A 17,342-nucleotide genomic window follows, 5' to 3' on the forward strand; every position below is an offset into this window, starting at 1 on the left:
TGATCATCATCGTTAGGCCTTTTATGTCCCCTACCATCTCTTCCAAAGAAACTCTAAAGCGACATTTGTTTTTTACTCATCGAGTGGCTGCTGGTTAATGACCGACTGATGGACTCGTGTGCGTTCAAGTTCAACAGTGGGCGTGACAGGGAATGAGGAAAGGTGCAGCTGACTCATATCGTTTCATATCGCCAAATCATGTCGTTTCATATCACCAAATCATCGTTTCCTTGCGGGCCGGTAGCACATGCTTTGCAGCCCGGTGGTTGGGGACCACAGATGTAGACAACAGCCACTGCCTTGCCTTCATCAACTTTCCTGGTAACCTCCTTGAAAAAATCCATAGAATTGGTTAGACATGACTGACCACAGTGGTCCCCAACCACCGGGCCACGGACCGGTACCAGGCTGAAAAGCATGTGCTACCGAGCCGCGAGAAAACAATATGAGTCAACTGCACCGTTCCTCATTCCCTGTCACGCCCACTGTTGAACTTGAACGCACACCAGGACATCAGTCGGTCATTAACCTGCAACCACTCGATGAGTGATAAACAAACGTCGCTTGAGAGTTTCTTTGGAAGAGATGGTAGGGGACATAAAAGGCCTAACGATGATGATCATACAGAGACAGCTGAGGCCGAGACTGCAAAAAAAAAAGAAAGCTTCCTTCAACAGAAAATACGACGAGTCGTACATAAAATATGGCTTTATTCTGACCGGTGACTCGCACGCTCCAAGCCCCCTGTGTGTGATATGTGGAGACAAGCTGTCTAATGAAGCAATGAAGCCCTCAAAACTGCTCCGGCACCTTGAGTCCAAGCACCCTGCACTTAAAGAGAAACTCATTGAGTTTTTTGAGCGGAAAAAACGTGAGCAAGCGGAACAGAAGCAAGTGCTGAGAGCCACCACCTCCACAAATGCTGCTGCTCTGAGAACATCCTACTTAGTGGCTAGCCGATTTGCTAAGGCTAAGAAGCCTTTCACTGTCGGTGAAGAATTGATTCTGCCTGCTGCCAAGGACATTTGCCGTGAACTGTTGGGAGAAGTTGGAGCTAACAAGATGGCACAGATTTCTCTGTCAGCTACCACAGTTTCAAGGAGAATCGATGACATAGCGGAGGACATCGAAGCACAGCTGTTGGAATGGCTTAACGAGTCTGGTTTCACTAACCGAGTCAAAGAGGTTGCTCTTGAGTGCCAGTCTACACACTGTGTTACACACAGGGAAATGCTGGCTAGCCGAAAAATGTCACCTGATCTTAACAGCGTATTGAGTGACGTTGTAAAGTTATCAATCACATCAAAGCAAAAGCCCTGAACTCACGTTTGTTTGAGCAGCTTTGCGAGGAAATGGATGCGGAGCACAAACGCCTTCTCTTACAAACTGAGGTCAGGTGGCTATCAAGGGGGAGAGCATTGGCCAGGGTTTTTGAGATAAGAGAGCAGCTACAGAGATTTCTTTCAAGAAAAAAGTCACCACTGGCAGCACACTTCAGTGACGAGGAGTGGATAGCAAAACTCGCTGATCTGTGTGACATCTTCAACCAATGAACTCAATTTGTCACTTCAGGGGAGAATGACAACTGTCTTCAAGTTGGCAGATAAAGTGTCTGCTTTCACAGCCAAACTGGAACTGTGGGGACGGCGAGTGCACAGGGGCATATTTGACATGTTCCCAACATTATCTGGGAGTTTGGGAGAGACTGAGGCTGCACCGTCCTTCTCACAGCTGGTGTGTGATCACCTACCTTTGCTGTCGACGGAATTCGAGCATTACTTCCCAACCGCAAATGACCCAAGACGTGCGAAGGAATGGGTCCATGATCCATTTGTGAATGTCCTTGGTGAATTATCCATGTCAGTGCGAGAAGATCAACTCCTTGAGCTTGTAAATGACGGTGGGCTGAAAAATACGTTTGACATAACATCTCTGCTGGCATTCTGGATCAAAGTCAAGGCTGAATATTGTGAGATAGCCACGAAAGCACTGAAAACGTTGCTTCCATTTCCAACATCATTCCTCCGTGAAACGGAGTTTTCTGCAATGAATGCAATGAAAACTAAATATGGAATAGACTGGACATAAGGAACCCCCTTATAATTGACTTATCACTGTATTCATGCAAGGAAAATATGCACTGTATGTTTAATATTAAATTCGTTAGATAAACCCTTTCAGAAACGAAATTGAGTGTATTAGCCACCGATAAGTGGCTTATAGTTGACTTATCATAAGACCATAAGACTATAAGACCATAAGACAAAGGAGCAGAAGTCGGCCATTCAGCCCATCAAGTCTGCTCCACCATTTTATCATGAGCTGATCCATTCTCCCATTTAGTCCCACTCCCCTGCCTTCTCACCATAACCTTTGATGCCCTGGCTACTCAGATACCTATCAATCTCTGCCTTAAATACACTCAATGAGTTGGCCTCCACTGCTGCCCGTGGCAACAACTTCCACAGATTCACCACCCTCTGACTAAAAAAATTTCTTCGCATTTCTGTTCTGAATGGGCGCCCTTCAATCCTGAAGTCATGCCCTCTCCCCCATCATGGGAAACAACTTTGCCACATCCACTCTGTCCATGCCTTTCAACATTTGAAATGTTTCTATGAGGTCTCCCCTCATTTTTCTAAACTCCAAGGAATACAGTCCAAGAGCGGACAAACGTTCCTCATATGTTAACCCTCTCATTCCCGGAATCATTCTAGTGAATCTTCTCTATACCCTCTCCAATGTCAGCACATCCTTTCTTAAGTAAGGAGACCAAAACTGCCCACGGTACTCCAAGTGAGGTCTCACCAGCGCCTTATAGAGCCTCAACATCACATCCCTGCTCCTATACTCTGTTCCTCTAGAAATGAATGCCAACATTGCATTCACCTTCTTCACCACTGACTCAACCTGGAGGTTAACCTTGAGGGTATCCTGTACGAGGACTCCCAAATCCCGTTGCATCTCAGAACTTTGAATTCTCTCCTCATTTAAATAATAGTCTGCCCTTCTATTTCTTCTGCCAAAGTGCAAAACCATACACTTTCCAACATTGTATTTGATTTGCCACTTCTTTGCCCATTCTTCCAATCTATCCAAGCCTCTCTGCAGACTCCTTGTTTCCTCAGCACTACTGGCCTCTCCACCTATCTTTGTATTGTCAGCAAACTTAGCCACAAAGCCATCTATTCCATAATCCAAATCGTTGATGTACAATGTAAAAAGAAACGGCCCCAACACGGACTCCTGTGGAACACCACTGGTAACCAGCAACCAACCAGAATAGGGTCCCTTTATTCCCACTCTCTGTTTCCTGCCAATCAGCCAACGCTCTATCCACGTATGTAACTTTCCCGTAATTCCATGGGCTCTTATCTTGTTAAGTAGTCTCATGTGTGGTACCTTGTCAAAGGCCTTCTGAAAATCCAAATATACAACATCCACTGCATCTCCCTTGTCTAGCCTACTTGTAATTTCCTCAAAAAATTGTAATAGGTTTGTCAGGCAGGATTTTCCTTTAAGGAAACCACGCTGAGTTCTGCCTATCTTGTCATATGCCTCCAGGTACACTGTAACCTCATCCTTGACAATTGACTCCAACAACTTCCCAACCACCGATGTCAAGCTAGCAGGTCTATAATTTCCTTTTTGCTTCCTTGCCCCCTTCTTAAATAGCGGAGTGACATTTGCAATCTTCCAGTCCTCTGGAACCATGCCAGAATCTATCGACTTTTGAAAGATCATCGCTAATGCCTCGGCAATCTCCACAGCTACTTCCTTCAGAACACGAGGGTGCATTCCATCTGGTCCGGGAGATTTATCTACCTTTAGCCTATTCAGCTTCCTGAGTACTTTCTCTGTCGTAATTGTGACTGCTCATACTTTTCTTCCCTGCCACCCTTGAGTGTCCGGTATACTGCTGATGTCTTCCTCAGTGAAGACTGATGCAACATAGTCGTTCAGTTCCTCCGTCATCTCCTTATCTCCCATTACAATTTCTCCAGCATCATTTTCTATCGGTCCTATATCTACTCTCACCTATCTTTTACTCTTTATATACTTGAAAAAGCTTTTAGTATCTTCTTTGATATTTTCTGCTAGCTTCCTTTCATAGTTAATCTTTTCCCTCTTAATGACCTTAGTTTCCTTTTGGAAGCTTTTGAAAACTTCTCAATCCTCTGTCTTCCCACTAATTTTTGCTTCCTTGTATGCCCTCTCCTTTGCTTTAACATTGGCTTTGACTTCCCTAGTCAACCACGGTTGCATCCTTTTTCTATTCGAAAATTTCTTCTTTTTTGGTATGTACCTGTCTTGCACCTTCCTCACTTCTCGCATGAACTCCAGCCACTGCTGCTCTGCCGTCTTTCCTGCCAGTGTCCCTTTCCAGTCAACATTGGCCAGTTCCTCTCTCGTGCCACTGTAATTTCCTTTACTCCACTGAAATACTGACACATCAGATTTCGGCTTCTCTTTTTCAAATTTCACAGTGAACTCAATCATGTTATGGTCACTGCCTCCTAAGGGTTACTTCACCTCAATCTCTCTAATCACCTCCGGTTCATTACACAATACCCAATCCAGTACAGCCGATCCCCTCGTGGGCTCAACAACAAGCTGTTCTAACAAGCCATCTCGCAGACATTCTACAAATTCTCTCTCTTGAGATTCAGTGCCAACCTGATTTTCCCAATCCACTCGCATGTTAAAATCCCCCACAATTATCATGACACTGCCCTTCTGACAAGCCTTTTCTATCTCCTGTTGTAATTTGTAGTCCACATCACTGCAGCTGTTTGGAGGCCTATAAATAACTGCCATCAGGGTCCTTTTACCCCTGCTATTTCTTAGCTCAACCCATAAAGATTCTGCCCCTTCCGATCCTATATCACCTCTTTCTAATGATTTAATATCATTTCTTACCAATAAAGCCATGCCTCCCCCTCTGCCTACCTTCCTCTCCTTCCGATACATCATGTATCCATGGACCTTCAACTCCCAGAGACATGCATCCTTTAGCCACGTCTCAGTGATGGCCACAATATCATACCTGCCAATCTGTAGCTGTACGACAAGATCATCCACCTTATTCCTTATGCTGCGTGCATTTAAGTATAACACCTTAAGACCAGTATTTGGTACTTTTCGCTTTGATTTCACTGTAACTTTATTGCACTGCAACTCATTCCAATGGCTACAAATTTTCCCCATCGCCTGCCTGTCTTTCCTGACGTCGCTACTGCTCACTATCTTAGATTTATTTCTGTTTTCCCCTTCCTCCGCTCTATCATTCCGGTTCCCATCCCCCCGCCAAATTAGTTTAAATCCTCCCTAACAGCTCTATTAAACTTACCCGCCAGGATATTGGTCTCCTTCGTGTTCAGGTGTAACCTGTCCATTTTGAACAGGTCATACTTCCCCCAGAAGAGATCCCAATGATCCAAGAATCTGAAGCCCTGCCCCCTGCACCAGTCTCTCAGCCATGCATTCATCTGCCTGATCCTACTATTCTTGCCCTTGCTAGCACGTGGCACAGGTAGCAATCCCGAGATTACTACCCTGGAGGTCCTGCTTCTCAGCTTCCTTCCTAACTCCCAGAAATCTCTCTCTTCTGGACCTCCTCCCTTGTCCTATCTATGTCATTGGTACCAACATGTACCAAGACAACTGGCTGCTCGCTCTCCCCCTTCAGAATATTCTGGACCCGATCCGAGACATCCCGTACCCTGGCATCTGGGAGGCAACACACCATGCGGGTATCTCTATCAGGCTCACAGAATTCCCTGTCCATTCCCCTGACTATGGAATCCCCTACGACTACTGCATTCCTTTCTCCCTCCTTCCCTCCTGCACAACAGCACCAGGCTCAGTGCCAGAGACCCGGTCACCGTGGGCATCCCCTGTCAGGTCATCCCCCTCAACAGCATCTAGAACAAGATATTTATTGCTCAGGGGGACAGCCACAGGTGTGCTCTCCACTATCCGGGCATTTCCCTTCCCTCCCTTGACAGTGACCCAGTTTTCTGACCCCTGTAGCGCAGGGATGACACCTCCCTGTAGCTCCTGTCTATCACCTCTTCACTTTCCCTGATAAGCAGTAGGTCATCAAGCTGCAGCTGCAGATCCCTAACACGGTCTCTGAGGAGCTGCATCTCGGTGCACCTGGCGCAGATGTGGTCATCAGGGAGGCTGGAGGTCTCCCAGGATTCCCACATCTGACACTGTGAACAAAGCACTAACCCTGCAGGCATGCTATCTAATTCTACAGGAATGAAACAGGAAAAATAAGTCTACTCACCCACTTACCTCGCCAAACAGAGGAACTTTTTAAACCATTAGCTCGTACTGTTATCTGTGAGAGCCCTGCTGTTCCTGTCTGTCAAGGCCGATTCACAAAAGCAGGGGGGAGAAAAAAAGAGTTTGTGCTTTGCTCTCGCCTCTTCCCGTTTACCGCCGAAGCCCGTTGAAGCCAAAGCTCTACACTCTGCTACCGCTCACTCCGCTGCCCGCTCCGACAGCTGCCTGCTGCATAGAGTGGTCTCCTTTTTAAACTCTCCGCGCTGTCCTGTTACATCACATGCCTGCGCAGTCTCGTCCTTCTTGCACTCGAAGAAGTTTTTAAAAAAACTGCCTTCCTTCAGAATTCAGCTCCCACGCCGCTCTGTAGTCCCAATCCAAAAGCCTATCACATATATTCCGGTTGTAATTAATACCCCGCACCCCCCCCCCATTACCCTTGTGAAACTATTCTCTTGGAGTGAGCTGTGGGAGGAATGGGCCATGGCATCTCTCTATCTGCTCTGACAGGCATCTTTTTTTTTACAGCATGGCCTCGGTACCGTATTGTGGGCGAGGTGGAGAAGGGGGAGCACAACCTGCAGATCCAGAATGCTGATCTGTCTGACGATGCTGTCTATGAGTGCCAGGCGACTGAGGTGGCTCTCAGGTCTGACAGGGCAACATTGACTGTGCTGGGTGAGAAGCTGTCTAGAGCCCCAGTTCCCTTCCCCAGCGACAAAACAAACCTCCCCATCTCAATGGCCGGACCCCCACTACACCTCAATGGATCCACCTCCCCTCCTGGCCTCTATAATTCCCTCTGGGCCCTACAAACCTCCCTATCTCTGAAACCCTTTCCAACCCCAATAATCCCCTATCTCTTTAACTGCCTCTGGCTACCAAACCCTCCTAATCCCGAACTCCTGTACCCTTCGACCCTTCAATGTAACTGCCTTCTGTGTTTGTAATCACAGATCTGCTTCTGCTTCTATAAACACCTGTGGTCCTAATACCCTCCCTGTCTTTGTAAGACCCTCTGGCCTCTACACTTCTCCTTTTCTTTGAATCCCTCTGTCCCCCGAACACCCACCTTGTCTCTGATTGCCCTGTAACCTTTCCTCCCCATCTCTGAGTCTTGAAAAATTGTGAGGGGACAGTGAGTGGGTGGAGATGGTTGAAGGACAATTCCCTGAGCTTGGTCTTCTCTGCTCAACCTCTAGTCCCTCCTGATGACCCTGTAATTGACGATGGTCCTGAGGTATTACTGAAAGCAGGTTCCATGTACAACCTAACATGCCGAGCTCATGGAGCCAAACCAGCAGCAGACATCACCTGGTACCAGGACGGTGCGGTGCAGGAAGGGGCTGCCAGCTCCAAGGTGAGCCTTGTGTTCGTTACCTACCTGTACATTTCCTCTCTCGGGCTCTTTCCCACAGGTGTCACCCCCCCCTTCACACGTTTACCTTTCACTCCCTCTCGCACTATTGCCCCTCCCTCTTCTCACTCCCAACTAGCTCAATCCATCTCTATTGCCCCTTTCTCTATCCCTCCCCATCCTTCATTTCTGTCTCACACTACCTGGTTCTCCAATCTCTCATTATCATTCCCATTCTGTTCCCTCTTCCATTCACCTCTCACCCCTCTCTTTCCCCTCTCTCCATTCTCACTCTTACCGATCTGTCTCCCCCAACTCTCACCCCCTCTTCCCATCGCTTCCATATCTGCCCACCATCCCCTTCCCCTATAGGTTTGCCCCATGCCATCTACCCTCTCTCTCCCCCATAACCCCAAATCTCACCCCCTTGCTCTTCCTCATCTGCCCCCATTATCCTCCCCTATATGTTTTCCCTAAGCATCTATCACCAACTTCCTCCTTCCTTCCTTCTCTCCCATTCCTCTCCTTTACCTCCCTTCCACAGTGTACTTCCCTCTCACTGCCACTCCACCCTCTACCCTTTTTGAACACTTGCAATTTCTACTCCTTCACCCTACCCACCACTCTCCGCCACCTCTTCCTCCCACATCTCTCTCATCCCCCATCTCCTCACAACCTCTTTCCCCACATCTGTCTCCCATCTCCTCACAACCTCTTTCCCCACATCTCTCTCCCATCACGCTCTCCCATCTCTTCCATCTTTTGAACAGGTTCTACCTTCCCCAGAAGAGATCCCAATGATTCATAAATCTTAATACCTGCCCCTGGCACCCATTTCTCAGCCATGCATTCACCTACCAAATCATCCTATTCTTACCCTCACTGGCATGTGGCACAGGCAGCAATCCAGAGGAAGATCTGTTTCTCAACTTTCTACCTAGCTCCCTAAAATCTCTCTTCAAGACCTCCTCACATTGACATATTGTTGCCAATATGTACCAAAATATCCACCTACCACCAAATTCCCTTCCTTCTTCCCCCATTTCTCTCTCTCACCTCTCACTCCCACCTACTCTTTCTCTGTCCTTCCCCTCTCTTCATCCCCTTTTTCTATCATACCACCCCCCCTCTGACCACTCTTTCTAATCACTCTCTCTAATCCCTCTCACTAAACTCTCTCTTCCCACACCCACACCCGCACCCCTCTCCTGCAGCTCACCCCTATCTCTTGCCCTCCCCTCTCCGTCTCTCCCACCTTCTCTCTCCAACCAGCTTTCTCCCACCCTTTCACTTTAACACCCCCAGCTGTCATCCCACTTTGTATCCCCTTTCTGTTTCCTCCTCTCTCCTTTCTCTCTCAGCTCAACTGTCTCACCCCATCTGTCTACCATCTGTCTTCCCCATCTGTCTCCCACACTATCTCTTCCACCCTTTCCTCTTCCTTCTCCCTCTCTTATCTTTCCCTCCTCTCCCTTTCTTCCCATCTCACCCTCTTTCTCACTCACCCCCGCTCTATCCCAATCTCTCTGCTTCATCTTTCTCCCACCATCTCCCCTCCATCTCCTCCATCTCTCCATATCTCTCCCCATATCTCCCAATCTCTCCGCATCTCTCCCCATATCTCTCCCAATTTCACTTCCTCACCTCTCCTCCATCTCTCTGCCCCATTTCTCTCCCCCATCTCTCTCCTTCCATCTCTCTCCCCCATGTCTCCACCCATCTCATTCCTCCAATCTCTCCCCCTCTCTCCATCTCTCTCCCGCACCCCTCTCCCGCAGCTCACCCCTACCTCTTGCCCTTCCTTCTCTCACCATCTCTCTTCTGCCATCTCCCTCTTGCATTTCTCCCTTCCCATCTATTTCCATCCATTTCTCTCCCCCACATCTCTTCCCCATCTCACTTCACATCTCTCTGCCGCAGCTCTCTTCTCCATGTCTCCTCACCATCCCTCGACTCCATATCTCTCCTCATCTTTCTCCCTTACCACTCTACCCCATCTCTCCCAACGTCTCTCTTTACCTTCTTTCACCTCCCCATCTATCTTCCCCATCTCTCTCCTTCAACTCTCTCTCCACCTCTCTCCCCATCCCTCCGAATATCTCTCCAATTCTATGTTCGCCATTTCTCTTCCCTACCTCTCTTCCCCATTCTCTTACCTATCTCTCTCCCCACTTCACTTCCCCATCTCTCCCCCACCTATCTACCACATCTCTTTTCCCATCTCTGTCCAACACCTCTCTTCCACATCTCCTAGCCCAACTTCCTCCCTGTCTCTTTTGCCCATCTCTCTTCCCTCTCTCCCTCCCTCAACTTCCTCCCCAATTCTCTCTCCCACCTCTCTTCCCCATCACTCATCTCCCACCCCATCTTTCTCCCCATCTCTCTCATCATCTCTCCCCAACTCTCTCTCCATCACTCTTCCCCACATCACTCCCCCACTTCTCTTCCACATCTTTACTCATCGTCTCCCTTACCACTTCTGTCCTCAAATCTCCCATCTCTCTTCACTTTGCTTTTCACCAATTCTGTTTCCCAACTCTCTCCCATTCTTTCTCCACATCTCTCTTCCACATCTCCCTCTCTCACTTTCACATCTCTCTTCCCCATCTCTCTCCCACATTTCTCTCCCCATCTTTCTTCCCCATCTCAACCCTCAACTCTCTCCCCATCTCTCTTCCCCATCACCCTCCCTCGACTCTCTCCCTCAACTTTCTACCCCACATCTCTCCCCACCTCACTTTCCTATCTTTCTCCTCATCTCTCTACCAATCCCCTTCCCATTTCGCCCATCTCTTCCCCAAACTCTCTCCGCATCTCACTTCCCCACTGCTCTTCCACATCTCTCACACACTATTTCCCTTCCCACTTCTCTCTCCACCTCTCCCAACCACTCTACACTTGTCTCTTTGCCGTCTCTCTTCCACATCACTCTCCCCATGTCTCTCCTCATCTACCTCTCCAATCTCTTTCCCACCTCCCTTTCCCACCTCTCTTCCCCAGCTCCCTTCCCCTCTGTTCTTCCCCAACTCTCTTCCCATTTCTCACCCCAACTCTGTCCCCCTCCTTTCTCCTCCACCTCTCTTCCCCACTTCCCTCCCCTACCTTTCCCCTATCTTTCTTCTGTATCACTCACTCACCATCTCTCTCACTGACATCTCTCTTCTCCATCTCTCCTGCACCTTTCTCCCCCTCTCACCCATCATGTCTCTCCAACTCACTTCTCCATCTCTCTCCCCACCTTTCACTCACCATATCTTTTCCCATCCCTCACCCCATCTCTCACTCATAATCTCTCTCTTCCCCATCTGTCTTCTCCATCTTTCTCCCCACTACCCTACCCATCTCTCTCCCCATGTCTCTCCCTCAACTCTTTTCCCCCTCTCTTTTCCACATCTCTCTTCCCATTTCTCTTCCCCATTTCACTTCCCTATCTCTCTTCCACATCTCACTTCCCCATCCCTCTCTCCCATCACTTTTCCCCATCTCATTTTCCCCATCTCTCCCCAACTCTCTCACCATCTTTCTCCCCAACTCTATTCCCATTGCTCTCGCCATCTTTCTTCCTCATGTTTCTCCCTCCCTCATCTCACTCCTCTTGTCTCTCCCCCTTTCTTCATCTCTCAATTCATTCTCTCACTGCCTTCTCTCTCCACCCTCTCATTGCCTCTATCCCTGCCACTCTCTATTCCATTTCCCTTTCTCCTCGTAAACCTTCCCTCATTCCCTTCTTCCTCTCTATTCTACCTTTCTCCCCCTTCCCATCTCCTTGATTCCCTTGTGCTCCCTCCTTCCTCTCACCATCTCTTTTGCTCTCATCCCCTTTTCGTCATCTCTCCTTGCATCTCTCTCCCTCCTTTCTCCCAGCCTTACTTTCCTCCCCCTTGCTTCCCTTCCTCCCCTTCACAACTTCCTTCTCCTTCCCACTCACACCCCTTCCGCCTCTTTCCACCTCTGCTCTCCATCCTTGATTTTCTCCCTGTTCCCAGGCTGTGATGGATGACGGGAAGAGGTCCACGACCATCAGCACCCTCCCCATCACTCCCACCGATGTGGACACTGGACGCCTGTTCACCTGCCATACAAGTAACATGGCGTTGCCTGCTGGAAAGGAGACCATCGTCCGACTCAATGTTCACCGTAAGTGAAGGGAGCTAGCAAGGGTGAGGGAGGGAGTGAGATAAGGAGTTGGACACTGCGGGTAACAGGCCTTTCACCCATCACTTCCATTTTGATGTTTTCTCTCATCTACGCAATCGCACTTGGCCACATTAGCACTGTGTCCTTCCATACATTCTCTGTACAACTGTCTGTCTAATGGTCTGACAAACACAGTGACTGTTTCTGATACCCTCACCTCTTCCAGCACTGCCTTCTAGATATTAACCACTCTCAGTTACCCTTCAGATCCCTCTTAAACCTCCTTCCTCCTACCTTAAATCCGGCGCCCTCTCTGTACATCATTTTGTACTCATTTCTATACGGTTCCCTCGCCTATCTGACCACAAAATGCATCCGTCACATTTACTCCAGCCGTGGCCTGACTGATGATTTATTTCTTGTACAGTTACTCAGCTTTCTGTTTATTCCATAGCCCTTGATCACGAAGGAAAGCTTCTCTTCTCTGCCACCATGGCTTCCTGTGCTGCCACCTTCAGGGGTCTTTGCAGTTGTGTAGCTCTGTTTGAACAGAGAACACAGAACAGTGCAGTAGAGAAGCACGTCCTTTGACCCATGATGCTGTGCAGACCTAATTAAACTGGTATTTATATGCCTTCTGTCTGCACAATGTCCATTTCCCTCTATTCTCTGCACGTTCATGTGACTATCTAAGAACCTCTTGCACATTTTATTACAGACACCCACCATTGTCAGTGTAATAAAACAAAAGCCCACATATCCCCTTGAGCTTAGGCCCTCTCACCTTAAATGCATGCCCTCAAGTGTCAGACATTTTGACCCTGTGAAAAAGACACTAGTTGGTTGTTCTTTCTATGCCTCTTCAAGTTCAAAATACATTTATAATCAAAGTATGTATAAATTATACAACCTTGAGATCTGTCTCCGTACTGGCAGCCACAAAACAAGAAACCTGGAAGAATCCATTAAAAAAAACTGTCAAACACCCAATGTGCAGACAGAAGAAAAAACAAATTGTGCAAACAATAAAAGGAAGCAAATAGCATTTAGGATGAAAGTGAGCCCTCAGACATGAAGCCTGAAGCAGGCCCACAGCCTCAGTGCACTGAAGAGCAGAGTAAGCGTCATGAAGCCTGAAGCAGCTGCACAAGGCCCACATCCTCAGTGCAGTGAAGAACAGAGTAAATGTTGCAGAGTTTTGAGCAGAACTGGCCTGACTCTGGTCCTGACATCTGGCCTGGTGTTTAAATCATCCAAACATCAGGCCATTCCTAGATCTAGAACCTGGGCCCTGTCACTTCGATGCGCTCTGGGCCTGGACCCTCATACCACATTTCATCGTGACTTTTCTGCACTTTGCATGCCCTGACTCAGTGTCAAGCATGCCACCACTTTGCTCTGAATCTGTCTGAAATATGCCTCAACCTCTCTCCAACTCCATCTCTCCCTCACACGTTTCGACCCTAGACTCAGCCTCCCCTTTGCACGGGTCTTCATTGTTCGTGGTAATCATTAACCACTATTCTTTTTAAAGAAAAAGTGTTATTACTAAGTTAAAAGTGTTATTATTTAGTTGCGTTTCTTCTTGCTTTGGGAACTGCCAGTAAGTTGTCGCCTGCCTTCAACAATGCCGTCTTAAATCTTATAAACATCTATCAGGTCTCCCCCGAGCCTTTGCCACAGTTTGTCCGCCTTCTCCTGATTGCACATGCTATCTAAATCAGGCTATGCTCCTGATGAAGGATTTCAGCTTGAGATGTCAATTCTTAATTCCTCTCCAGAGATGCAGTCTGACCTGCTGATTTCCTTCAGTATTTTGTGTATATTGCTCTGGTATTCCAGCATTTGCAGAATCTCTTGTGTTTACAACAGCCTGGTGAACCTCATTAGGCCCGAGAGGTATATCCACTTACTGCATTATATGACATCTAACGCTTCCTCAATCTGTTCCAGGACACCCTGCCCCTCCCTGAAATCTATACTGCAATGTCTCTCTCCTTTGCAAATGCTGATTACGACTTCTCCCATGTCCTCCGATGCCTCACACTATTTCCCCTTTGGTCCCTAATTACACCACAAGGCATTTGTCTTCACCTTTTTCACCAATGGCCTATTGTAGACTCTCTGTGTTCTCCTGGCCGAACCCTTTTTAACTCCTTACCCCAACCTATACTCCTCCTGACCCTCCCTTGTGTCTCAAAGTAAGTACAGAGAGGGTCAGCTAAAGAGAATGTGGAGAGTGAGAAGGGAGAGAGAGAAAAGATAGAAAGCAGAGTGGGCTAGGGATGGAGAATGTGAAAGAGAGGGACAAAGGCACAGATAGTTAGAGTGTGAGATGGAGAATGTAGATGACAGCTGGATGGACAGAAACAGAACAGGAGGCTGGTGAACGTGAATCTGCGGACAGGATAATTGATCATGGGCAATGGAGTGGGAGAGGCTATGCAAGTAGAAATGAGAGGGAAATGGGGGAAGACAGAGTGGTAAGTGAAGAGCTAGAGAGTGGCATTCAGAGTGACAGTGGAGAGTGCAGAACGGGGGAAAGGAAAAGGTGATGCAAATGGAAAATAGATAGAATGGGACAGGAAATATGATGTGGGAATAAAACATGGGAGTGACTGGGACAATTGGAGTGAGATGGACAACAAGGGTGGGAGGGGAAACAAAGTGGTTAAGTGTGGAATGGGAATAGGGAACAGAGAGAAACAGAGAGATAGGGAAAGAGGGGTGGGAGGATAATATAGAGAGGCAATGGAAATAGAACATAGAATAGTACAGCATAGTACAGGCCCTTCGGCCCACATTGTTGTGCCGACCCTCAAACCCTGCCTCCCATATAACCCCCCACCTTAAATTCCTCCATATACTTGTCCAGTAGTCTCTTAAATTTCACTAGTGTATCTGCCTCCACCACTGACTCAGGCAGTGTATTCCACGCACCAACCAGTCTCTGAGTGAAAAACCTTCCTCTAATATCCCCCTTGAACTTCCCACCCCTTACCTTAAAGCCATGTCCTCTTGTATTGAGCAGTGGTGCCCTGGGGAAGAGGCACTGGCTATCCACTCTATCTATTCCTCTTAATCATGTCTCCTCTCATCCTCCTTCTCTCCAAAGAGTAAAGCCCTAGCTCCCTTAATCTCTGATCATAATGCATACTCTCTAAACCAGGCAGCATCCTGGTAAATCTCCTCTGTACCCTTTCCAATGCTTCCACATCCTTCCTATAGAGAGGTGACCAGAACTGGACACAGTACTCCAAGTGTGGCCTAACCAGAGTTTTATAGATCTGCATCATTACCTCACAACTCTTAAACTCTATCCCTCGACTTATGAAAGCTAACACCCCATAAGCTTTCTTAACTACCCTATCTACCTGTGAGGCAACTTTCAGGGATCTGTGGACATGTACCCCCAGATCCCTCTGCTCCTCCACACTGCCAAGTATCCTGCCATTTACTTTGTACTCTGCCTTGGAGTTTGTCCTTCCAAAGTGTACCACCTCACACTTCTCCGGGTTGAACTCCATCTGCCACATCTCAGCCCACTTCTGCAACCTATCAATGTCTCTCTGCAATCTTCGACAATCCTCTACACTATCTACAACACCACCACTCTACAACTTTCCAACTCACCCTTTTACCCCCACATCCAGGTCATTAAAAAAATCACGAGAAGAAGAGGTCTCAGAACCGATTGTTGTGTGACACCACCAGTCAAAACCCTCCGATCCGAATGTACTCCCTCCACCACGACCCTCACCTCCTGCAGGCAAGCCAATTCAGAATCCACCTGGCCAAACTTCCCTGGATCCCATGCCTTCTGACTTTCTGAATAAGCCTACCATGTGGAACCTTGTCAAATGCCTTACTAAAATCCATGTAGATCACATGCACTGCACTACCCACATCTATATGCCTGGTCACCTCCTCAGAGAACTCCATGTAGCTTGTTAGACATGATCTGCCCTTCACAAAGCCATGTTGACTGTCCCTGATCAGACCATGATTCTCTAAATGCCCATAGATCCTATCTCTAAGAATCTTTTCCAACAGCTTTCCCACCACAGACATAAGGCTCACTGGTCTATAATTACCCGGACTATCCCTACTACCTTTTTTGAACAAGGAGACAACATTTGTCTCCATTCAATCCTCCGGTACCATTCCTGTCGACAACGAGGAGGTAAAGATCCTAGCCAGAGGCTCAGAAATCTCTTCCCTCGCCTTGTGAAGCAGGCTGGGGAATATTCCGTCCGGCCCTGGGGACTTATCCATCCTAATGTATTTTAATAACTCCAACACCACCTCTCCCTTAATATCAACGTGCTCCAGAACATCAACCTCACTCATATTATCCTCACCATCATCAGGTTCCCTCTCATTGGTGAATACTGAAGAGAAGTATTCATTGAGGACCTCGCTCACTTCCACAGCCTCCAGGCACATCTTCCCACCTTTATCTCTAATCGGTTCTACCTTCACTCCTGTCATCCTTTTGTTCTTCACATAATTGAAGAATGCCTTGGGGTTTTCCTTTACCTCACTCGCCAAGGCCTTCTCAAGCCCCCTTCTTGCTCTTCTCAGCCCCTTCTTAAGCTCCTTTCTTGCTACCCTATATTCCTCAATAGATCCATCTGATCCTTGCTTCCTAAACCTCATGTATGCTGCCTTCTTCCACCTGACTAGATTTTCCACCTCACTTGTCACCCATGGTTCCTTCACGCTACCATTCTTTATCTTTCTCACTGGGACAAATTTATCGCTAACATCCTGCAAGAGATCGCTAAACATTGACCACATGTCCATAGTACATTTCCCTGCACAGACATCATCCCAATTCACACCCGCAATTTCTAGCCTTATAGCCTCATAATTTGCCCTTCCCCAATTAAAAATGTTCCTCTCCTCTCTGATTCTACCCTTTTCCATGATAATGCTGAAGGCCAGGGAGCAGTGGTCACTGTCCCCCAGGTGCTCACCCACTGAGAGATCTGTGACCTGACCCGGTTCGTTACCTAGTACTAGATCTAGTAGGGCATTCCCCCTAGTCGGCCTGTCAACATATGTCCTGGATGCATTTAACAAACTCTGCCCTGTCTGAACCCTTGGAACTAATCAGGTGCCAATCAATATTAGGGAAGTTAAAGTCACGCATGATAACAGCCCTGTTAATTTTGCACCTATCCAAAATCTGCCTCCCAATCTGCTCCTCTGTATCTCTGCTGTTACCAGGGGGCCTATAGAATACTCCCAACAGAGTAACTGCTCCCTTTCTGTTCCTGACTTCCACCCATACTGACTCAAAAGAAGATCCTGTTATGTTACCCACCCTTTCTGTAGCTGTAATAGTATCCCTGACCAGTAATGCCATACCTCCTCCCCTTCCCCCCCTCTCTATCCCTTTTAAAGCACTGAAATTCAGGAATATTGAGAATCCATTCCTGCCCTGGTGCCAGCCAAGTCTCTATAAAGGCCACCACATCATAATCCCATGTATGCATTCAAGCTCTCAGTTCATCACCTTTGTTCCTGATGCTTCTTGCATTGAAGTACA

At 47.7% G+C, this 17,342-nt stretch overlaps 1 protein-coding gene across 3 annotated transcripts in view; it reads left to right on the top strand.

The window, feature by feature from the left end:
- The window catches only part of LOC140192950 (kin of IRRE-like protein 1), a 210,838-nt gene that overhangs the window by 52,928 nt on the left and 140,568 nt on the right, over nucleotides 1–17,342 (top strand). For all 3 annotated transcript variants that reach the window (XM_072250424.1, XM_072250422.1, XM_072250423.1), the window contains 3 exons: nucleotides 6,823–6,972; nucleotides 7,497–7,654; nucleotides 11,638–11,788. In XM_072250424.1, the coding sequence (XP_072106525.1) occupies nucleotides 6,823–6,972; nucleotides 7,497–7,654; nucleotides 11,638–11,788 (459 nt within the window). The remainder of the gene's footprint in view (nucleotides 1–6,822; nucleotides 6,973–7,496; nucleotides 7,655–11,637; nucleotides 11,789–17,342) is intronic.

Source organism: Mobula birostris, unplaced genomic scaffold (genome assembly GCF_030028105.1).
Source record: "Mobula birostris isolate sMobBir1 unplaced genomic scaffold, sMobBir1.hap1 scaffold_319, whole genome shotgun sequence".
Lineage (NCBI taxonomy): Eukaryota > Metazoa > Chordata > Chondrichthyes > Myliobatiformes > Myliobatidae > Mobula > Mobula birostris.